Below are 24,238 nucleotides of genomic sequence, written 5' to 3'. Positions count from 1 at the left end.
TAGCCCTCTTGAAGCCAGGAAAAGGCCTCCACTCTGGTCCAGTTCATTCTTCATAAAGCTCACACCATTTCTCTCACCTAGGAGTTATAACATTGCACGTTTTGTGCATGTTCTATGCTTAACTTCATGTTGTGGTAAGCCTGACTGACTGTTCTATTTTACGCTGTTATGCAACTGATGTATGTTATGTTAGTTTATTTAGAAAGCATAGTCTTTTTTTCAGTTTGTGACATAGCTGGCTGTGTTGGTCGGTATTGGCAGGCAGACCTGAAGCAGAAACATTTATAGTTCTGGCTGGTGTTCAGATAAGGCTTGGATCATAGGAGATTCCTTGCTGGGAAACAGGGCATTTTTTATATGTATTTAGTGCCAGAGAGAGAATCAACAGAGTAATCTCACACTCTCATAAAAATGATTCTCATAAAATGCTGCCTCATTTTGACAATTAACAATAGAGCTTCTTATCACAAGAAAGAGGGCAGGTATGATTATGAATCACTGAGTAGAAGATCGAGATTGCAGGAGTGTCAATACAGGACATTAGAAGGGGAATCCTCTTGACTCAGACATGTCAAAATTTTCTGATTCAGTCCACTTGGGTATGTGGCACCACAGAGCAGAGAACTCACATTTCTGTTGTGTTTTTATTGTGATAGGACTCTTCTTCCAACCACAAATGAACAGAACGTCAATCTTGTCCCCATCAATTTTCATTCCGCAAAAATATAATATAGGGGCAAGATTGAGATTCTGTTCATTTGTGGTTGGAAGAAGTGTCCTATCACAATAAAAACACAACAGAAATGGGAGTTTTCTGCTCTGTTGTGCCACAGATTCCCCTTCTAATGTCCTGTATTTACACTCCTGCAATCTCAATCTTCTACTCAGTAATTCTGATTATGATCTAGTGTTACGCAGGGAGCAGCTTTGACACTGTCATAACATGTGTAGTTGGGTTCCTAGTGATGAGCCATGGTCTCAGCAGACCTTTTGGAAATAAATAAAAAATACCTTGGCAGAGCTGTTCTGTCCTCCGCCATGTTCCAGCAGCATAACTAGGGCTGCTATGGTGACTGTATTACCACCACACTGGCGGTCCCGAGTCATGATGGCAGTCAAATTCGGCGTGACCATTTAGCCACAGTAATTAGGCTTCTCCAAGCTCTGATGCGGCTGATGGTCATTAGTACCCTACCAAACTTGCTAATTGCCTGGTACTCAGCACTCTATTGTCCCTCTACTCACACTGACATCAATGCAAATGTAATCGAAAATCGAATCAAACACTTCATGAGAGCCCATGAGCTCATGTTGGGCAACATTTCTATAGGCTATGCAATTGCGTGAGAAAACAGAGTGATGGCCTCTATTAAAAAGAGCAGGATCCCATCAGCTTTCAAAAGGCTATACCTACTATATTTATTTATCAACTTTCCTGATGTTAAACACATTGCTTTGCTTTGCAACAGGACTATAGCCTACCTGGCTGGCATGAAAATGAACCACAGAAAAAGCGTCCTCAATTTGCTATTTAAGTGCATAGATGACATGTATTTTCGAGACAGGTGCAAGATAATGGTCCATTCTAAATCAAAACAAATTTCAGACATACGTTATTTAGTACTGTATGCGTAAAGACAAGATTAAATCAAGGATAGTCTGATGGGGGACAATATTAGCCTATCGCTTGTGAATTATATATTATCACTCGTGAATGATGCCCAGTGTAAGGCAAGAACCAGCGCATGCCTTTTTTTGTTGTCACTTTTTCAAATAACATTCACACATCTCATGTAGCCTAGCCCACAGGCCTATATATTTTGATAAGGTTTGTATCACAACTAACGTGGCCAAATAACTTCTTAAAATGAAGCACATTAATTAGCTTTACAAGGGGTGTAGAGCCTAACTGGCATACATACGCAGCGAGGGAGTTTCAAGTTTGGGGAAGATCATTTTCACCATAAAAATGCATTTGTGGTCACATTTGAGAATTTTGTTTTCCTGCTAATGGAACATTCACTCTTATAGCCTACTGCCGTGTGCGCATTGCTGCGCTTATGTGTAGAAATAGCCAAATAGTTTATCAAAATTTTAAGCAAAGAGTTCTGTTGTATTAGGCTCATTGCTCAAAACAGGGTTTTTTATGCTAATGGTTGTATTTATTTGGGATCTATCGCGTCCCACAACTGTCCCAGACTATGATTGGAATATATATTTCTCACACAGAATCGAATAGGTCAACTTTTGTACTATGGGGGATAGTAGATTGACAGAGGCTAGTGCTTTTGCTGTTAGTAAGGCCAACTCATCTTGTTGGCTGACGGAAAGTAAATGTGGACAGTTATTCCAATATCTTCAATATTCGTCTCAGACTTGGATAAGAATGCATGCAATTGCATCCCAGATGTGTCTGTCTTCACTTAGCCTGTGAAAAAGACCCGATCATTTGATGGAGAGCCATGTGAGTGAGAGGTGCTTCGGCAAGCAGCTAGGAGAAGGTAATTCTAATTGTTATATTCAGCCCAAGGGCACAACGGCCACTGGCCACAAAAGGCATGGATTTTTTATGGGGCTTTACGGCAACACAAAGGGGATGCAGCTGGGAAATTGGAGGCATTATCAATTGCTTGTAAAATTGTGAATGAGAAACTGATGAAGTGTGTACAGTCTGTGCAAGAAAAAGCAGAGCTCATGCTATTCATACAGCTGTTTTCAAATCATCATTAAAGTCACATCGTGCAGCCTTAGAATGTATTAAAAATCAAAACATATATAGCCCAACGTTTGTAGAACAACAAAAGTTACATATCTCTAAATGAAGCATCTAGGAGGATCTGTGTCTTTGTTAACCGCTCAACACAGAATAGCCACATGTGCACACTCCCTCAGATCGTTTGGAGAAAATATCCTTTCTATTTTATTCAGCTATGTTCAATTGTATTATTCATACTATAAAATAATGCCACCTCATTCTAAGCGAGTCTTGTCTGCTAAATGAACTAGTGTAGCCCACAGCCATATGGCATAGTTAGATCAGGGCCTAACATAAGGACAACTCAGAGTATGCTAATCTGATCTGAAATAGACTACATTACATTTTCTTCACATTATGTTTCTTTAAAACTGTTTCAAATAAATAATGGATTTATTGTGATGGTGTAGGCTATATTATATGGATTTATTAGACTTTTTAAAATGTAGATGTTCTTAAGGTCTGCATCAGTGGCTTGTAGGCTATGCGTGGAAGCCAGGAGATGCTAAATGTGTTTATGTTAAGACCAGCAGTTATTTGCTTGACAATCACCAGCTGAAAACAGTTTGACTGCCATAGCCCTAAGCAAAACTCCTGTCTGTTAAAAGATGGGGTCATATGCGATTAAACTGCATGGGTCATCACAAGCCCCCCCCCAACCCCCCTCCCTTGCCTTCCCTCCTCTCCCCTTTTGAGGTGTAAGCCTTAATTAGCCCTCTCATTAAAACAGGGGTGGGGCAGATACCAGCTGAGATACAGCTAGCTGGTGAGCTGCCAAGAGACCAGGAGAGGGCTGCTTGAAAGCACTAGAGTACTCTGTAGGATTACACCTTCTCAGAGGTCCTCTATCTGAAATAATCTGTTTTTAGGCGGTGGGGGTATCAGTTATTGTTTAAACCCCTTTCTTCCCCTGTTTGGTATCTGGCATTCCATCCCCTGGCACCATTCCACTGCAGCCTGCCCTGCCGCCTCTCAAAGGAGTTATCTGAACAAACCCTGTTTTTAAGGCACTCTCTTCCCTGGCACACTTCACATTTGCAGTCATGCTACAGTAACAACAACGTGTGAATTTCCTTACAAGTCGGCGTCTTGAGGTTTATACAGCAACAATGGGGTTTTGTGTTCTTATTTTAATGTGTCCTTCAAAACGTTTAATCACAGAAATGTATAGTTTTCCCTCTCTTTGACAGTTAAATGTGTACACATGTTGCTCTTTTTCAACACTGTACTGTACACAATCACTTTTTGTAACCCACAATTATTGAACACTTGGCCAGTCAGATGGAAAAGTCTTTGAACATTTTTAAACAAAATATGTATTTTTATTTAACATTAAATAACTTCCCAGGAGTTGCTGAAGCCAGTTATTCAACATGTACTCTCACATATAATTGTCAGAAATCAGTTACAGTGATTATATGTATTAACTTAAAATGAGATACTCCGATGTGGGTCTAAGTGTGTGTGCGTGCGTGAGTGCGTGCGTGCGGCCGTACCAATGATGTATAAGTGAGCTCCAAATGTATTGTGCCAGTGAAAGAACATGATTATGGATAATCCCCCCCCCATATTGTAATGGTGAGAGGTTAGCATGTTTTAGGGGTATGATTATCAACATTATTATTCATTCAGGACTATCTGTAAAAATGGTAGCATCTACATTAGCTCCCGAGTGGTGCAGTGGTCTAAGGCACTGCATCTCAGTGCAAGAGGTGCCACTAAATTCCAGGCTGGGCAGAGACGCAAGAGATTGAACTTCAACGAGTTCGCCCCATTAGTTTTCACGATATAGATCATCGTTTTTTCTGTGATTGAATCAACATTATATCCGCCCCTTTTCAATGCAACAAACCAAAAACAAATCAAGCTTTGTAAGATTGAGTCTGTGATTTTGTTGAAGGCAGAGCCAGAGCGCAACGGAGTAGAATTCTATTTGTGGGGGTAGCCCACGAGCTGTCAGATCAGAGCGCAGAGCCACGCTTGTACTCATTTCTTGATATTCTTTGCTAGTTAGCGAGTTATTAGCCCAGTTATTGATACGTAGATGTCAGCAATGAGGAGTGCTTCCTACTGCTTCATACAAGAGCACAAATCGTGTATGCTACATTTCAAGCTGTCTTTGAAAACCCAATCAGTTAAAAAGCATATGTCATAATTAAAGGAGCAGTGTTGTATTTTGAGACACGCTTGAATATGCAAATAAGCCAAAAGACAGAGATGGTGGTCTACATTGTCGAATTCTCTGCAATGGTGGAAAAGTACCAAATTGTTATACTTGAGTAAAAGTAAAGATACCTTAATTGAAAATGACTCAAGTAAAAGTGAAAGTCACCCAGTAAAAACCTATTTGAGTAAAAGTTTTAAAGTATTTGGTTTTAAATGTAGTTAAGTATCAAAAGTACAAGTAAATGTATGTCATTTCTCATTTCTTATATTAAGCAAATCAAGACAACACCATTTTCTTGTTTTTTAAATTTTATTTACGGATAGCCAGGGGCATGCTCCAACAAATCAGAGGCAGTAGGGATGACCAGGGATGTTCTCTTGATAAGTGTGTGAATTCGACCATTTTCCTTTCCTGCTAAGCATTCAAAATGTATTGACTACTTTTGGGTGTCAGGGAAAAAAGTACACTATTTTCTTTAGGAATGTAGTGAAGTAAAAGTTGTCAAAAATATAAATAGTAAAGTACAGATACAAAAAAAAACTTAAGTAGTACTTTCAAGTATTTTTACTTAAGTAATTCACACCACTAATTCTCTGTTTGGTAATAATAATTAATTGTATTTTGCAAAGTGGTTTCTTGCATCATACAACACAATAAAATGCAATTTACAGACACCTATTTGGCCCATGGTATTCCAGACCACACAAAAAATGATGAATTAATGTCTAGCCCTTTATCATGTAAAAACGTTTTTAAAAGTCTCATTCAATGTAGGCCTTCATTGAACATGACATATAGGCTAATGTTAGGCTATATCTTAAAAATCAAAAGCTATTTCCATGTGAAAATGTTGGGATTTGCGCCTTTGGTTTTGTTGGTAGGCCTACATTATGCTATAGCCACAATAGCCTATTGGCTGCTGTCTAAAACTGTAAGGGTACAGCCTCAGTGTTAACTGTAAACGCGTGCTGGAAGTTGCACAAAATTCTCACAACGTTCAAATTTCCACTCACAAGACCTACAATTTGCTCAGTGCCCCAAAAAAGTTGAGGGAACATTGGTCACAAGCTTGATGTCATCATTACGTGCTAGGAATGTGGTACCAAATTCTAAACTTTTAACTCTTTCAATATCATATAAATTAATTTGTCCCAATACTTTTGGTCCACTAAAATGGAGGGACTATGTACAAAAAGTGCTGTAATTTCTAATTCTAAATGGTTCACCTGATATGCATGAAAATATCCCCAAATTAAAGCTATCTGGAGTACAGAGCCAGTGCTGGAGTACAGAGCCAAAACAACAAAAGATGTGTCTCTGTCCAAATGCTTTTGGAGCTCACCGTAAGTATATAAAGTGTGTGTGTGTGTGTGTGTCCGTCCTCTCTGGGCCATGTGAGTGCAGGGTGGTTCAGTACACAGGGGGCTGGTCAGGCCCATGGCAGCGGTCAGGGCTTAGTGGGTCTCGGAGGGATGTGAACAGGGACATACAAACTGAGTAAACATCATTTGGCATGTTGTTTTTCCTTTTGCGCACCACACACACCACACCAGTGGCTGACAGCAACACACACACACACACACACACACACACACACACACACACACACACACACACACACACACACACACACACACACACACACACACACACACACACACGTCTGTAAAACTGCAGGGTATTCCAGTAGCATGATTCCGTCCAATAGTGATTTCACTCTCCTTTGCAAAACAGACCCAGTCCAGTTGTCAAACGTTGATCCCATTACTTGTTTATTTAAATCCTGACCATGAAGGGAGTTTGTTCCTGCTGTTGTTTTTTCTCTGGACCCTGCCAAATATTATATGAAATTGCCACCATTTTGTTGGGAGGGATTCTAGTTGACTCCGCTAAATGGTAACCACAGCAGCACAACCACAGTTCTGTTGGTATGCAAATGCTGAGGCATCACCCTTGTTGTTGTCTAATGTATCTCAATGTTGTGGAAGTGAAACGGCGATGGACTGACTGTCTGGACATCCAGTCGCACTTTCCAACATCTGTTCACATTTTCAATACCATGATTTAATAACATGGAGTGTCTGTTTTGCATTAGCTCTGTTAATTCCTTATAATTCATGTTCAGGGTCTATTCTCATAACATGGAGTGTCTGTTTTGCATTAGCTCTGTTAATTCCTTATAATTCATGTTCAGGGTCTATTCTCATAACATGGAGTGTCTGTTTTGCATTAGCTCTGTTAATTCCTTATAATTCATGTTAATTCCTTATAATTCATGTTCAGGGTCTATTCTCATAACATGGAGTGTGTTTTGCATTAGCTCTGTTAATTCCTTATAATTCATGTTCAGGGTCTATTCTCATAACATGGAGTGTGTTTTGCATTAGCTCTGTTAATTCCTTATAATTCATGTTCAGGGTCTATTCTCATAACATGGAGTGTGTTTTGCATTAGCTCTGTTAATTCCTTATAATTCATGTTCAGGGTCTATTCTCATAACATGGAGTGTCTGTTTTGCATTAGCTCTGTTAATTCCTTATAATTCATGTTCAGGGTCTATTCTCATAACATGGAGTGTCTGTTTTGCATTAGCTCTGTTAATTCCTTATAATTCATGTTCAGGGTCTATTCTCATAACATGGAGTGTCTGTTTTGCATTAGCTCTGTTAATTCCTTATAATTCATGTTCAGGGTCTATTCTCATAACATGGAGTGTCTGTTTTGCATTAGCTCTGTTAATTCCTTATAATTCATGTTCAGGGTCTATTCTCATAACATGGAGTGTCTGTTTTGCATTAGCTCTGTTAATTCCTTATAATTCATGTTCAGGGTCTATTCTCATAACATGGAGTGTCTGTTTTGCATTAGCTCTGTTAATTCCTTATAATTCATGTTCAGGGTCTATTCTCATAACATGGAGTGTCTGTTTTGCATTAGCTCTGTTAATTCCTTATAATTCATGTTCAGGGTCTATTCTCATAACATGGAGTGTCTGTTTTGCATTAGCTCTGTTAATTCCTTATAATTCATGTTCAGGGTCTATTCTCATAACATGGAGTGTCTGTTTTGCATTAGCTCTGTTAATTCCTTATAATTCATGTTCAGGGTCTATTCTCATAACATGGAAAAAGGGGGGAAAAACATGTTCAAAGCAGAGTGGATCGAGGTAAAGTATTTTATGTAAAACCACTGTATTAGAATTCCTTACTGGTCACAGAGTCAGGAAAGATTCAGACTTTCCAATGTGCTAAGTAGTACATTTAGGAACAAAGGGTAATAAAACAAATGACCTTTATTCTCTGCAGTAGCGCTCATTCCAAGACCGTCCAAAATCAGTATTTTCATGTTTACACACATTGCTTTTCCAGTTCAGTCGTATTTCAATCTTATTCAAGTGCCAGCATGACATGCTGAAACAAATCAAACTAATACTGCACCTCCAAATATATTATTACAGTGGGATGATTCTCATTGGCCGGGCTCCTATTCCATAGAAATGTATGGATACAATCTGTTTTTAAAAGTATTTAGACACTGACAAGTCCAATTGCTTTGTCCAATTGGAACCACAGCGAATACCAACGCTTATATTCTGAGAGTACATTTGCTAGGACACATCATTGATCATTGTTGGATTAAATGCTTGTGGGAGGTAAGACAGACATTTACATTTGTTTGATTTACCAAAGAGATTATGGAATTTCATTGGGTTTAGAAGTTAGAATGGAGAATTAATACTTGTCATGACAATGGTGTTCCCTAAACAATTACCTGCAGACACGGAGCACACTTTTGTTATGGCAAGTAATACAAAAATACAGCTCTGCCACCAATGATGCTTAAAAACTGTTGTTTCTCCTTCGATCAATCTGGAAACCGGACCACAGCTCCTGAGCTCACAAGTGCGCACCATTGTAACCTTAATTCCCTTTTCCCTTTTCGTCTCCTATCAATGGTTATCATGGTCATCATTTGCGGTGGTGTTACTTCCTCACCAGTGTTTGCTCAGAGCCTCTCACCGTTCATTTTGTCTCAGTTTTTCTCATTGTAAAACCATACATATGTAGGATATTAATTTGATCACCCTGTGGCAGGATAACTTTTCTGCAACGCAGGACATTTAAAACGTGTACATTTGAGTACAAAAGGCTTCTAAAGTGTGTAATTTCCATTTAGACATTTCAAACTTGATTTTCACTTACGAAAAATGTATCAACCGTTACAAAAAATGTCAATTTAATTATAATCCACATAATAATTAAAATTTCCTCTTGCTGCAGGATTATTTTCCTGCTGTAGGAGACTGGCTCAGATTAAGATTCGACATCTGTATCGCATCACAACACCCAACGTCCTCCCTCGTATTTCTCTCTGTTTGCACATAGATGGTAAATCACTAGTGATTCTGACTGGTTAAAAGAAGATACCCAGTCTCTTTATTACACCACGTACCTTACATTTGACCACTTGTTGACCTGGGGTGTAGAAATGTTCTCTGTGTCTTTTATGGGACTGGACTATGGCCCTGATAAATCCTAGAGGCAAATGAGAGGGGCTTTCGCTTACTCTGCGTTTCATCCTCCACTCAGACACTCCAAATGAAACCAGCACACAGCACCAGTATGCCACAGTCAATTATGTCTAGGCCATTAATTGCACTGTTTGGTAATCCCTTACATCAATAAGAGTTTAATAGCTTTCACTATAATTATATCAATCTATGTTTATTTTGAATAGAAGTGTGGCTGTTACTATTTGATGGATTTTTAAAAAGACAAGTGGATAATGTGTGCAGTTAGCTTAATATTTAGATGACAGGTGATTTGGCATGTGATATAGTGCAGCCTGAATAGAAGACAGTGCTGGTGGGATGTTTGCAGTGGTGGAAAAATTACCCAATTATCATACTCTAGTAAAAGTAAATATATCTTAATGCAAAATTACTCAAGTAAAAGTGTAAGTCACCCAGTAAAATACTACTTAAATAGAAGTCCAAAAGTATTTGGTTTTAAATATACTAAAGTATCAAAAGTAAAAGTGTAAATCATTTCAAATTCCTTATATTAAGCACATTTACCGATAGCCAGGGGCACACTCAGACATCATTTACAAACAAAGCATGTGTATTTAGTGAGTCCACCAGATCAGACGCAGTAGGGATAACCAGGGATGTTCTCTTGTTAAGTGTGTGAATTGGACCATTTTCCTGTCCTGCTAAGCATCGAAAATATAACGAGTACTTTGGGTGTTAAGGAAAATGTATAGAGTAAAAAGTACATAATTTTCTTTATGAATATAGTGAAGTAAAAGTAAAATGTGTCAAAAAATATAAATAGTGAAGTACAGATACCCCCCCAAAAACTGCTTAAGTAGTATTTAAAGTATTTTTTGACTTAAGTACTTTACACCACTGGATGTTTGGATAGTTGACCTTTAAATTGTACATTGTCTCTTTATAAACGTTCATGTTTGTGATGAGGACATGCAACAGATCAGTCATTCATACATTGCTATGATCATTGATCTCCTGAAGAAGATGTCGCTTCTCCTTTCTTTCTGTTCCCCCAAATGTTTGGATATACTTGTAAAGTTACCAGGTTGTTAGCTAACTAGCCAATGAGGTAACATGACAGAACAAGGTGTAAACAAATGGTTAATGACATGTGAGTAGTTTTAGAATGGCCCATGACATGGTTTTTGAAAGTAAAATGCAGTCCTGGCTATCAGCTATAGGAATATAAAAATGTTGCGCCGGTGATATTGGTCAGATCGGTTGACTTGGATGGGTTCGAAGCAAACCATTCTCGTTGTTATAATGGTGCAATCTTGACGCTATCAAATCTGCACTCTTTTTTTTTCTTTAGGGCACAAGGAAACAAATGTACAGCGAACTTTATCATTACAACAATAATTATCTGAAAACTCCTGGTCGCACGGCAAAGTATTTCATTGCATATGCTACCAAATTTGTGCCACTTTAGAGCCCTGAATATATATGATAATGCTTGAGACTCATGTTGCTGGCAGTAGTAGAGTAGTTTTTTCTTTAACTGGGCCTCACAGTGCATTCGGAAAGTATTCAGACCCATTCACTTTTTCCACATTTTGTTACTTTACAGCCTTATTCTAAAATTGATTCAATGAATTTATTTCCTCATCTATCAACATAAAATACCCCATAATGGCAAAGCGAAAACAGTAAAGAACTCTCAGACCATGAGAAACAAGATTCTCTGGTCTAATGGCCTAAATGCCAAGCGTCATGTCTGGAGGAAACCAGGTACCGCTCATCACCTGGCCAATACATCCCTAAGGTGAAGCATGGTGGTGGCAGCATCATGCTGTGGGGATGTTTTTCAGGGACTGGGAGACTAGTCAGGCTCGAGGGAAAGATGAATGTAACAAAGTACAGAGAGATCCTTGATGAAAACCTGCTCCAGAGGACTCAGGACGTCAGACTGGGGCGAAGGTTCACCTTCCAACAGGACAGAGACCTTAAGCACACAGCCAAGACAATGCAAGAATGGCTTCGGGACAAGTCTCTGAATGTCCCTGAGTGGCCCAGCCAGAGCTCGGAGTTGAAACCGATCTAACATTTCTGGAGAGACCTGAATAAAGCTGTGTAGCGACACTCACCATCAAACTGACAGAGCTTGAGAGGATCTGCAGAGAAGAATGGGAGAAACTCCCCAAATGCAGGTGTGCCAAGCTTGTAGCGTCATACCCAAGAAGACTCGAGGCTGTGATCCCTGCCAAAGGTGCTTCAACAAAGTCTGCGCCAAGGGTCTGAATACTTATGTAAATGTGATATTTTATTTTTAATTTTTTGGCAAAAAAAAAATGTAAAAACAGTTTTTGCTTTGTCATTATGGGGTATTGTGTGTAGATTGATGAGGGAGAAAAAACTATTTAATTAATTTTAGAATAAGGCTGTAATGTAACAAAACTGTGGAAAAAGTCAAGGGGTCTGAATACTTTCCGAATGCACGTTAATAGGTGTTTGTGGACCAGGAAAAGGAACAGCCACTTAAAGCTGTAATGTGGTCGGCCTGAGTGAGTTGATTTAGTTTTTAGGACCCTCTTGACCCTCTCGGCTTAGAAGAGGGCACATGTTGGCAGGTATAACAGGGCCACAGTAGGACCAGGCTGTAATCTGACCCTGCATCAGCCATTCACTGCGGGGTACATAACACTTCTAATGAGTCATTTTTCTGAAGCAACAACTTTTTTCCAGTGGTTAATTTGCTCTTACTGTTCCCTCGACCCTCTCCAAGGGTAGAATTCTCTGGATTGTTGCCTTCCAGGTTTCCTAATACCTGATTTGATTCAGTTTGTAGAGAAATCAAACCTCAAAGGTAACATGGCTCCTGCCTGTAAGCCATCAGGATCCAGGATCAGAGAGTTAGGCAAGTAAACGAAAACACCCAACATAACAACTGCTGATTTCCATTGTATGGGTGTTATCCAGGGTTTGGCTTTTGAATTGTAATATAAATGTTCCTGAAATTTCATAGAGAAAGACTTACAGAAGATACACTGTTGCTCACAATCAAGTTAAAAAGTTGGATCAATAAGCTAATGGAGAAGAGACAAACACGATTACTGGCCATATTGAGATTGCTGTATTTAATTCTGTCTTATTACAGTTCTAGAAGACTGTATTACATAACCGTGTTAAATGACTTTGAACAATTCTGAAAGGGATCCCATCATTATGCCGACTTTGAGTGTCTTCTGACTGTACTAGCTACGTACAGTCCTTGTTTGAGGTGAGCCTATGTTTAGATGTCTGCAGACCATTCTCAACACTATTCACATTTAATGTTTATTAATGCTAAATAAAATACACGGTCTTGTAACTTGTGTTGAATGCCGATCAAGAATGGTACTTGACAAATTTGCCTTGCTTTGCAGTGGTATTTTGCTCAAATGTTTCTGCCAATAAACAGAAACATGGTTTTGGCTCACACATTAGTCTGACCTGGATGAACATAAGTCATTGTTTTCTGAGTGAAGGTTTTTTTCCAGAACATTACATTTTTTATCCGTGCATAGTCTTTAGATAACCTTTAAATCATAGCTACGGTATTTTATTATCTCAACATATATTTTTCAACTGCATAAGTAGTATTAGTGTCTTTTTTTCACTGACTGACTCTTGTCTCTTTGCTACTCCTAATCTAAATCTCCTGTAAGTCTAAACTTGAGATGGTCCCTGTTGTCTGACTCTATTGGTCCACTAACACAGTCTCTCTGACCTCTGACATTGTCCTTGCACTGGCCTTGTACTGTTGCACTACTGACCTGACTCCTCCTCCACTGCCTTACCTGTCCTGTCCTGGTGTCCCCTGGTGTCTTCCTGTACTCCCTGGTGCTGGGGTAAAGTAGTGACAACATGTCCATGTTTTGCTTCAGCAGTGTTGAGCTGTAGTAACTCCAACTGCGTTGTGGTGCTCACGGACTCCCAGGGTACCTTTACCTCCCCCTGCTACCCCCAAGTGTACCCCAAAAGTCAGGCCTGCAAGTGGACTCTGCAGGCCCCGGCCGGATTCATTGTGCAAATAACCTTCTTCGACTTTGATCTCGAGGAGGCTCTGGGGTGCATCTATGACCGCGTCATTGTCAACACCGGAAACCAAGATGTGAAATTTTGTGGCTTGACAGCCAACGGACTGACGCTAAACTCCACCAGCAATGTGATGGAGATGTCATTTAACTCAGACTTTAGTGTCCAAAAGAAAGGATTCAATGTCAGTTACAGACAAGGTATGTTTTAAAGCGGGCACATTTTTACAGGTATATTTGAATGATTATGATTTTTATGGTTATTATTGTTATTATGATTCTTCTGTTTTATAGTTTGAATGTTTTTACATGACATTTTATTTTCTGTTTTGAACGTGGTAGTTTACAAACATCAAGCATCTCCGCCATTATACTAACCAAACAGCAACAACATGGCTTAAGGACAAACATGTCTTCCATCCATTATGCTTAAAAAAGTACCCTTTTTCTTTCTTATTTTTGACACACGGCAGTGCTTCGGCCTTTAACATACTCCGTTCCTTTTCCTCGAATACCAAAAAGCGCTAATAACTCAAATGTTGTATTCTCAATATAATAGTCAGAGAAACCTATGATTTCTAATAACATTGATAGTTTTATAGTGTATAGCATATACATGGAGTATGTTCGGTTTATAGAATCCTAGTCCCAGCCTTTATTTAGGCACCACATGTAAACCCTGCACATCAAAGAGTTACAGTAAGTGTAATATGCACATAGCTCCCCCCCCCTTCCAGTAACCTTTTAAAGAGCACTAATCAATCAAATTCACTCCTATACATCGAGTCCAAGTGCGAATCAAGTGTCAGGGACTGGTGCCGTAGCTGTTCAATGCCTTCACATTATTAACATTTTCACAAAATTCTGGAGACCAATTTTACTGTGAGAGACCACAGGACAAAAAGTTTCAGCCAGTCAAGTTGGAACATGGTATGCTTTGCAATATGCAAGCAATCTTTCTGTTGCTGTGAAACACCAGGGAGGCCAAGGAAACCCTGCTTTGGGGGGTTTCCACAGTGCTTTGTTCTGGTTGGCTCCTTTGCTGTCCTCAAGCATTGGGTATCAATTTAACGCATGGCTGTCTGATGAGCTAGAGTTGTCAGCATCTATCATTTAAATTGAATAATTCATACAGTGCATCACGAGTCTTGTGGTCTAAGCTCCTATTGGGTTTAAACTCAAGGTGATATCCCAACCGGCAGGCAACCTATGGAACTTGGCTTTCAATCTGTTGGCAGTCCAATGTCCTGCCTGGAGCCCTGGAATCATATGACGGTGTCACAGTGAGCCCTGGCCTTTCCGTATGGCTTGCAAAGCAGATCGGAGATCAACAACACAAACAGAGCCCTGCAGGATCTATCAAAAGGGCCTCTCAACTGTGTCAAATCCTGATACCACATTCAAAGCTGAGTTTTTCCATTCCAAATTGGCTGTCACTCTGGCAGTGGGTATGGCCAACAGCAACAAACCAGAGCTTCATTAAAATGAAACGTGTCAGAAAGTATGGAATGAGCGTACAGTACATTTAAAAAGGAACAGAAAAAAAAGGTTTCTTCCTTAAAAACCTCATTTATTGGTGGGAATGGGGAATGTGGAGTGATAGTTGACATTTTCATCTTAGTGATAAGAGGCCTGAGATGTCACCTGCTGACTGACACTGTTCATCCTCTGGGCTGTGGAACACTGCAGTCATATAACGATGCTGTGGAGATGGTGCCTCATTAAATGAAAACACGTGAATAACGACAGACATCAGGAGAGTGACACATGAAGACTATTCAATCGGTTAGCCTATCATCTAGATGTAGTAATTTATGTAGTGCCTCACATTCACTTTTATTCTCCCACACTCATCAGTCAGTGAATTAGCCTTTTAAACATTCAAAAGTCAGAGTATGACTGAATAGCAGTAATGGCCAGCATTAGTCAGGTAAATGGTGAGTTTACCAAGACATATAGATTATTAGTTGTGTCGTTATTCAGACAAGATGTTCTGTACAGTTTAATTTAGAGCCCCTGGTTCTACTGAACATCTGACAGTCATCTAATGCCGTGGTTCTCAACTTCAATCCAGGAGATCCACAGTGCTGGTTTTTGTTCCAACCCAGTACTAACGCAACCGATTTCAACTGATCAAATGCTTAATGATAGGTTGATGACTTGAGGAGGCAGGTTGAATTTTTAAACTTTTCTATTGGAGGCAGCTCTGCCCCGCAGGAAGAATGATTGTGATCGGTTGATTTGGCAGTTTAATTAAGCCTGGAGGTGAAAACACTTTGTTCTCTAATGCCCTTCTTTCTACTTGTGTGCTGTAGTTGCCGTGGCGCTGAGGAACCAGAAGGTCATGTTACCGAACGGCAATGGCAAAGTGGTCAAGGTCTCCAATTCAGTGACCATACCGACCCTTCAGCAGTTCACTGTGTGCTTTGAGGTAGCCCGCTCCAACCAAAAGAACAAGGAAACCATCTTCTCTTACACCCGGCAAGAGGACAGCAGGGGTGATGAAGCCCTAAGTTTCGGAATGAACCAGGATGGAATGGCACTGGTCATGAGTAACGAGACATGTCTGGTAGACTCTATCCTCAATCCCTCGGACTTCACCTCCACCATGAAGCCGTTCTGTCTCACATGGGCCTCCACCACAGGCAAGGTGACCCTTTACTACAACAGCAACTACCGGACCAAGACCTGCCCTAACACAAGTGGGCGCTTGGTGGGGGCCGGGGGCCTCTTCAGGCTTGGGGGCAAGAATAGCTTCGATGGGACCATCTATAACTTCCGCCTCTGGGATAACGCCATGAGCATGACACAGTTGGCCGCCCTTACCTGTGACGCCGTCGGCAACGTCATTGACTGGGACAACAGCTTCTGGGACATCCCCTCTTCGCTGGCACAGACAGACAGAACACTGAGCTGCAGTGAGTATCCAAATATAGTCATATCCTTTGCACACTGGTATGTTCTATTTATGATGACTTATTTCCCGTCAGCAGAACTTCAAAGGTGTTTGACTGACAGAAGTCTATATATTGTTATTGGGACAATTTCCTGGTTCATTAGTAACAGTTCATGCAATATTATTCCAAGTGATACACTAGTTATGAGAGAACCTAAAATGGCATCTAAATCCTAAGTAACTCAAACAGTCCAGTGTTATCCAAACTGCAAAGGAAGATGAAAGGAGCAGCAGCAGGACAAAGATATGCTCCATGTCTCTACCTTTGAAAGTATTAGGAATCTGTTTGTAGCGATAGGAGCGCAGCCACAGCGGAAGGAGCCAGGGGTGTCGGGAAATGTCTGCCGATTGCCCGGTGCCCACTAGAGAATGGTGCTGTGTGTGGTTTAGCTGTGGAAAGTACGAAGTGCAGAATCATGCATTTCTCCTACCCGTTATGAGTCTCACAGAACACACACACAGGCCCCATGGCTGAGGAAACACTTTTTTTTTTAAACTTAGCCCCATTCCCGAAACACTATCTGCTCGGCTACAGCTTGGGCCTGAGAGTCTGTGAAAGAGAGTTCAGCTCAGCGGACTTTTAAGATCAAAGTGCAGGAGTTCCCTTCCCCCACCCTAAGCTCTCCCTTTCACAGAGGTGCACAGAGAAAGATGTCTGTCTCTCGGAACATTCCCCTAACTCTTGTGTTAGCCTTGAAACTGCTCATGGTTGTGGATGATCTGGAACATCCAGCTCTGAGCAATGTTTCTCAATTCCATAACCCACCTCACCGCAGTCGGAGTTAAGATCTCTGCTGCTGCTCCAGTTCAGAATCACACATACCAGACGTGAAAGCAGATAGAATCTCGCTCTACTGTACTGTACACTATCTAGAAGAGGAGTAGGGTAGGCAATATACTGTTTTTCAGAAGTATATCAACTCTGGTGTATATTTAAATGTCCTTGTGTCCTTGTTCGTCTTCACATCAACACACCTCCATGTGGCATTGTGGTCCGTTAGATTATTACATGTTAATTCACTTATTAATAAGTACATATGTTTGTCAAGACAAACAAATGCTTTTGCTTTGCCCACAGGAGTTTGTTTCCATGTTACTGGCTGCTGCAGCTGCTGCTAGTTAAATGCCCATGGCTGACTGTTGTGATACCTACTCATGTCAAGTTCTCTCTTTACAGTCTGTTTCCCACATTGCATACACTTAACAACAGCTGTTCCATCTAGTGGTGAGTGTGCTGCTAACAACTTGATTGCTTTGCGAAAGTTGCTTGCTTGAGTGCTTAGTGCCATGGGAGATGCATGTGAAATACGGTGTTAACTAATGTAACGTTTAAACTAATGGTTCCAGGAAACGGAGGGTTGCGTTAGTTATATTATGGAGGAACGTTCTACCTAGACTCTGGACGTAACATGTCAATGATAAATCAGGTCCCAGTTAGAGTCATCTACAGTCAATATGCCAAATCTGTACACCGATAGATGATTATTAGTCTTGCGTCATACATTGAAAGCCTCAACTCAAGATCAATCAGGTGAAGTTCTAAGTTATTTCTCTGATCCCAGACGTCGTGTCGTGACAAAATGAGACTCTGCATGATGCGATTCTGTCCCTGCTTTGAATAACAGCAATGTATCTGCCAGCCTCGTCTGTCCAGGGCTTCTAATGCAGGAAGCACATTAAAGACCCCATGCTTACCGAGCAGACAGTGACTTCTTAGGAACTAAGATGTGACAACCAAATTTCATGTACACTGATCCACAGCTGAGCCAGTGATGTTGTCAGGAGGCTGAGGGGCTCAAACCTTAGGTAGTCTGGTATGTAGTCTGGTAGGTAATCTGGTATGTAGTCTGGTAGGTAATCTGATTGGTAGTCTGGTAGGTAGTCTGGTAGGTAATCTGATTGGTAGTCTGGTAGGTAGTCTGGTAGGTAGTCTGGTAGGTAGTCTGGTTGGTAGTCTGGTTGGTAGTCTGGTTGGTAGTATGGTTGGTAGGTAGTCTGGTAGGTAGTCTGGTAGGTAGGTAGTCTGGTAGGTAGTCTGGTAGGTAATCTGATTGGTAGTCTAGGTAGTCTGGTAGGTAGTCTGGTAGGTAGTCTGGTAGGTAGTCTGGTTGGTAGTCTGGTTGGTAGTCTGGTTGGTAGTCTGGTAGGTAGTCTGGTAGGTAGTCTGGTTGGTTGTCTGATTGGTAGCCTGGTTGGTAGTCTGATTGGTATTCTGATTGGTAGTCTGGTTGGTAGTCTGGTAGGTAGTCTGGTAGGTAGTCTGGTTGGTAGTCTGGTTGGTAGTCTGGTTGGTAGTATGGTTGGTAGGTAGTCTGGTAGGTAGTCTGGTAGGTAGGTAGTCTGGTAGGTAGGTAGTCTGGTAGGTAGGTTGTCTGATTGGTAGCCTGATTGGTAGCCTGGTTGGTATTCTGATTGGTATTCTGATTGGTAGCCTGGTTGGTAGTCTGGTTGGCCAAAAGTGTATGGCACGCAAGGCTGTAGCTGTAGTCTGTCTGGTGTAAACTAGCTCTGGGCTAATTATCAGGCTTGTGAAAAGGACTGGCCCCAGTGAAGCTCTTTGGGCCTTATTTTATCTCTCTGTAAGGTCAGTGGAGGAATGAATGTCTGCATGGCTAAACTCTGTCAGAGATCCACTATTCACTGAGTCCTCACAGTCCTGACCCAGGCACTATGGGGTTGTTTACTCTTGTTGGTCTGCTAGTCTAGATATATGGAATAGCACTAGCCATTCATCCACATCACCTAAGGCAAAAGGCTTTTTGAGTGGGAATGATGGGTACTGGCCTGGGAGTGACAAGATAGTAGTTTCTGATGTTTCACATCTATGTGGACTCAGCAGTGCATGAGGTAGTTGTTGAAGACTGATTATTGGAGTCCACCAGCCACCAGAACGATGGGTCAGTGGACCATAGAACAGTGTCAGTAATGACAACTCACATCCACTAACTGATATTAAACATGGCCTCTCTCTCCTCTGACATGTCATTACTTTTCATTATCAGCGATTATCAAATTGATTAGCCATGTCCTTCAAGTCCAGGTGGGTCTGTCTCGCTGTGTTCTCCTCTGATCGCTCTTCTGTTTAAGAACATTAGAAAATATGCGAGGGGTGCACGCAAAGCAGCATCATCCCTGTATCACAAAGTGCTGCATATTTTATACAAGCGAGGAAGTGTTGGCGGTTGGACTGGGCACAGCTATATACCAGTGAGGAAAATATCAAAATTCTCGCTCTTTTCAACAAGATGATATGTATTTAGGCTTGTGAAATTCCAACATTTATATGACAGATCATTCTGATTATTTATTGACATTTCTGGGTCCCATACCAGCCTGAGAGCATGTAGCTAGCTGAGCGGCTGCTGGGAAACTGTCAATCATTTTACAAGGGTGGTGCTTAATACCCAGCCCGAAGTCATGCCAAATATAAATGTTTGATGAATGTATAATGTGTGGGCCTGTACTGAAATTAACATAATAATGCATAAACTTGTTTGTGTTCTTTTGAATCACTCACCATGGGAAATATTGTTGATTAAGGTGATTTAACATGCTTATTTCCAATCCACTTTGAAGGTACCTCTGTACCCATCTACACATCACACACCACCAGCTGTTCCTCTCCTGGACTGAACTGCTCAGGTAGGAAACCAACAACTGTTACGCAGATCAATCATTTACAACAGACAGTACAATGATTATCAAACATCACACAATAATCAATTATTAAGTGTGATTGAATATTGATTAACATACTTACAGACATACTATTTGACCCTTCTTTCACATGTTTGTGTGTAAAAGCTCCCTGTTATGTTTTATTCATCTTGTTTTAATTTTTTAAAACATATTTACATCCTGCCAGCATTTTAAAAGGCACACAGTACTTCACTCTTTCTACGTCACTTTGCATTGATGGCCACGGTATCGAGTCAATGCAGATTATGACGTAATCTTATGGAGCCTCTGTGGAATCACATTGAAATGGGTCCAGTTTGACCCCATGTTCTGGATAAGATGATGCAGGGTTAATATGGCCTCTCCTTCCCATAGACATCAGCCAGAGCTAGATGTTGACTTACAAGCAACACTTTCCAAAATGTCAGTTCTCTTGCTGTGAGCAAATCTATTAAGCTCTGTCTATGGTGCATTTATTCAGAGGTCAACTCATATACTTTGCTTATAAGAAACACCAGTAGCACTGTGCTGGAGATTCAACAAGGTGATTGGATGAAAATAAATGAGACAAGGATCAAAGAATGGCCTCTGTGGGTGATTTTATTATTCGGCCTGCCAAGTTTTTTGAAGAAAAAATCTGTAAATATTTAGACATAAAAGACTGTAAAATCACCAGGAAATGAGCTCAACGTGATTTTAATTTAGGAAATCTGTCCAATAATTCACATGCATGAATAGAGACATATGCGATCGTATCCCAATGTAATCAAGGTTTGATATGATTCTGTTTTTCTCAAATACTATATCTGATTGAGATTCTTGTGGTCAATTTGCAGTGTACAAATGATTTAGAACTATGTTCCAGCCCCCCGATCATCTGCTCAAAGAAAAATCGCCCTACGGCTGAATGTCATTGGGGACCCCTGACTTTGTGTATGTTTTACAGAAGAAATAACTTTCAACTCTAAACCTGTTGATCCTATCCTAGTAGAAACCGTATGTTTACTGAGTAAATGTTAAAACTGTCTTTCATAGACGTGCTAATCATCGCTTCTAAAGCTACTGCATCACACAACTGGACAAGATTCGGCATATTTAGTATTTACATTCATTATGCTATGCTTCATTGCGCCATCAGTCATCTTTTGTGGCTGGTGGATGGTGCGTTTGTGTTGCCTCACTTTACATTCAATTAATGCATATGTAACCTTTCTCCATACATCCCTGCAACCAGCAACATTAACTCCTACCAGCTCATCCATTATCACCACTAACATGATTTCTACTAATTCAACAACCCACGGTAAGCATCCATCCCTCCTTCACTTTGTTTGTAAAGAGCACATGTTATTTTCATCTGTTGTTATGAAGGTAAGCCAAAACGATCTACTTAAAGCTAGAATCCTTAGTTTGGACACTTTTGGACGTATAAATGAATGATACAGACCCATTGATTCTTGAAGAAAATAACTTAGAAAGGCCTCAGATATCATACGCCATCAGAATCCAAAATGTAAGCTTATTTTACTCCAATGTTTGTAAACAACGTAAACGTAAACACTGTATAGCCCCAAAACATTGTTGAAACTATAATCTTGATATCATTGCATTCATAGCTCTGTCTATGAATTTGAGAGTGATTACATTTCTCCAGGCCCCTCCCTCAGCTTTTTACCCAATCAGAGCCGGGTTGATGGCTTTGTTATTGTTTTAATTAAGGACTCTAGCTTTAATGTAGTTTGCAGCTGATGGATCACCCCTTTTTTAATCAATATGTAACATGTCCACTGACTGACTTAGGGGATATTTACATGTGGCCCATTAAACTAGAGAGATTTAGGTCTTATCCCAAAGCCTCTGTGATTGTTCCGATGGTTCCCTCTCAAATACCACACAGCCAATTCCAATCTATTAAACCCACATAATACTGAATACAGTGTTTGAGGAATGGAGGTGCATTCACATCAACTTCTATCTAATCTAAGAAAATGTGTTGATAAAGGAAGTTTATGATTTGATTAACTGTCAATGGCTCATATGAAACGCTTGGTTAATTTCTGAAATTAAATTCATTTCCCAGCCCAAATAAATAAAGATTTGTGAAAAGCAGCCACCTGTTTTATCAAGTAGGATTCTGTAATGAGGGAAGACTCTTATTAAACATGAAAGATGAAGACTTGAAGAACAGCTGTGTTTGAGTTATTTGGCAGTTTGGTGGGTTGCAGGCCATGCAGTAGGTAAACACCATGTCTCTGATACTGTACTTCAGTGGAGGCTTGTGGGAGGAGCTATAGGAGGGAAGGCTCATTGTAACAGCTGGAATGGAATAAATGGATGGTATCAAACATATGGAAACCACATGTTTGACTCCGTTTCCAAAAAATACCATTGCTGCCTTTACAATGAGCCTGTCCTCCTATAGCTCCTCCCACCAGCCTCTACTGCTGTACTTACTACCTAATGGGTTTAATGCAGGAGACATTTCATCATTTTCTTATCTGACCCATTTTTGAAGTAACGCAAACAAGGTCCTGGGTTTTCCCTTTTAAGTTTGAATCCACTATATATTGACTATATATATTTAGACAGATATATTTAGACATGATATATTTAGACATGATATATTTAGACATGACGTCAATTGGATGGTTGAACAAGATTGATTTAGCTCACTGTACACTCTTGGAAGATAAGGTGCTATTTAGAACCAAAAAGGGTTCTTCGGCTGTCCCCATAGGAGAACCCTTTGAATAACTTTTTTTTGGCTTCAGGTAGAAGAACCCTTTTGGGTTACATGTAGAACCCTTTCCACAGATGGTTCTACCTGGAACAAAAAATGGTTCTCCTATAGGGACAGTCAAATAACCCGTTTGGAACCCTTTTTTCTAAGAGTTTTGACTATCCCCTATCCAAAACAGAGTACAATGGTTCACTTGACAGTCAAATGTAACTGTCCTGTCCTCAGGCTGTATCACAACCAGCCGTGATTGGGAAATCCCATAGGGCGGCGCACAATTGGCCCAGCGTCGTCCTGGTTTGGCCGGTGTAGGCCGCCATTGTAAATATGAATTTGTTCTTAACTGACTTACCTAGTTAAATAAAGTTTATATGAAAAAAATCACCAACTCATACCCATCTACATCTATGATCTCAACCTCAGCTCTCAATACTTCACCATCTTTCATTCACCTCATACTGTCTGCTGTCCATCACCAGTTCTCTCTGCTACCACTTCATCTGCCACCACTACTAGCATGCCTCTAACTACCAGCTCAACAACTGGTAAGACCATCTTTACTTCTCAACATGATTTTCCCTCTGGAGATGAGAATGCCTCAACCATTAACCACTTTGCTATTATACCCTCCTTTTGCTGTCTTGTGCTGTAAATGTCACCAGTTCAAACCACTACCCCGACCACTCCTGCAGCTACAACTAATGTTCCAACATTACCCAGCACAACCACTGGTAAGGTATCTCTCCCAATGGAACTGATCGCAGTTTATGCAAATTGTATCTGATTCTAGTTATAGTGCGAATTGCATTTTTCTAAATGTGTTACTTATAAGGCCTTTATAAACACTTCAATTTTGGTACATCCATATAATATGTCTACGTAGTTTAGTCTGATTTCCCTCTCAGAACATTTAGCAAACACATGACATTTGGCAGTAACTACATTGTCATTTACTTTCAGGGAAAAAGGTAAAGATGAGAGATCTTGCCAGTGAGGTTGTTAATGGCATGTCCACGTGTTGACCCATATAACCCCACGCATACTCTAGGGCATTGCTTATTGTTTGTGTGTATGTGTGTTCATTTCACTCTTTCAAACAATTTAGTTCACATTTGCTGTCCTTGTCACCAGTTACTCAAACCGTTATCCCATCTGCAGCAGCCGTTTCTAACACAACTCTATTCTACAGCACAACCAATGGTAGGATTTGTCTATTTGTTTTTTCTTGTTTTGTACTCGGCTTGTGGCAGGTGCCTTCATGTGTCGGGAATGGGTTTGAAAGAAGTCCTTGACCAACTTGTAACTTTCCACATGGATTAAGCTCGGAAAGCAATTGTCATGGCTTCCCAGTGGGAGTATGTTTTCCCATGTTGCCTCCTT

General features: G+C 40.4%; 1 protein-coding gene across 11 annotated transcripts in view; it reads left to right on the top strand.

The window, feature by feature from the left end:
* The window catches only part of adgrg6 (adhesion G protein-coupled receptor G6), a 53,177-nt gene that overhangs the window by 5,472 nt on the left and 23,467 nt on the right, over positions 1–24,238 (top strand). For 4 of the 11 annotated variants that reach the window (XR_004828653.2, XR_008071130.1, XM_035794182.1 and 1 more), the window contains exons 3-10: positions 13,338–13,688; positions 15,803–16,405; positions 17,621–17,668; positions 20,020–20,085; positions 21,356–21,424; positions 23,338–23,403; positions 23,521–23,589; positions 23,990–24,058. Coding sequence is in view for 9 of the 11 variants with exons in the window: in XM_035794182.1 (XP_035650075.1) it covers positions 13,338–13,688; positions 15,803–16,405; positions 17,621–17,668; positions 20,020–20,085; positions 21,356–21,424; positions 23,338–23,403; positions 23,521–23,589; positions 23,990–24,058 (1,341 nt within the window). In the remaining 2 variants the exon portion in view is untranslated. The remainder of the gene's footprint in view (positions 1–13,337; positions 13,689–15,802; positions 16,406–17,620; positions 17,669–20,019; positions 20,086–21,355; positions 21,425–23,337; positions 23,404–23,520; positions 23,590–23,989; positions 24,059–24,238) is intronic. The other 7 variants (XM_035794183.1, XM_035794191.1, XM_035794184.1 and 4 more) reach the window with 7 other exon arrangements.

The sequence above is a fragment of the Oncorhynchus keta genome, chromosome 19, assembly GCF_023373465.1.
Source record: "Oncorhynchus keta strain PuntledgeMale-10-30-2019 chromosome 19, Oket_V2, whole genome shotgun sequence".
Taxonomy (NCBI): domain Eukaryota; kingdom Metazoa; phylum Chordata; class Actinopteri; order Salmoniformes; family Salmonidae; genus Oncorhynchus; species Oncorhynchus keta.
The sequence above is the reverse complement of the archived record's forward strand: the minus strand, read 5'-3'. Positions and strand labels throughout refer to the sequence as shown.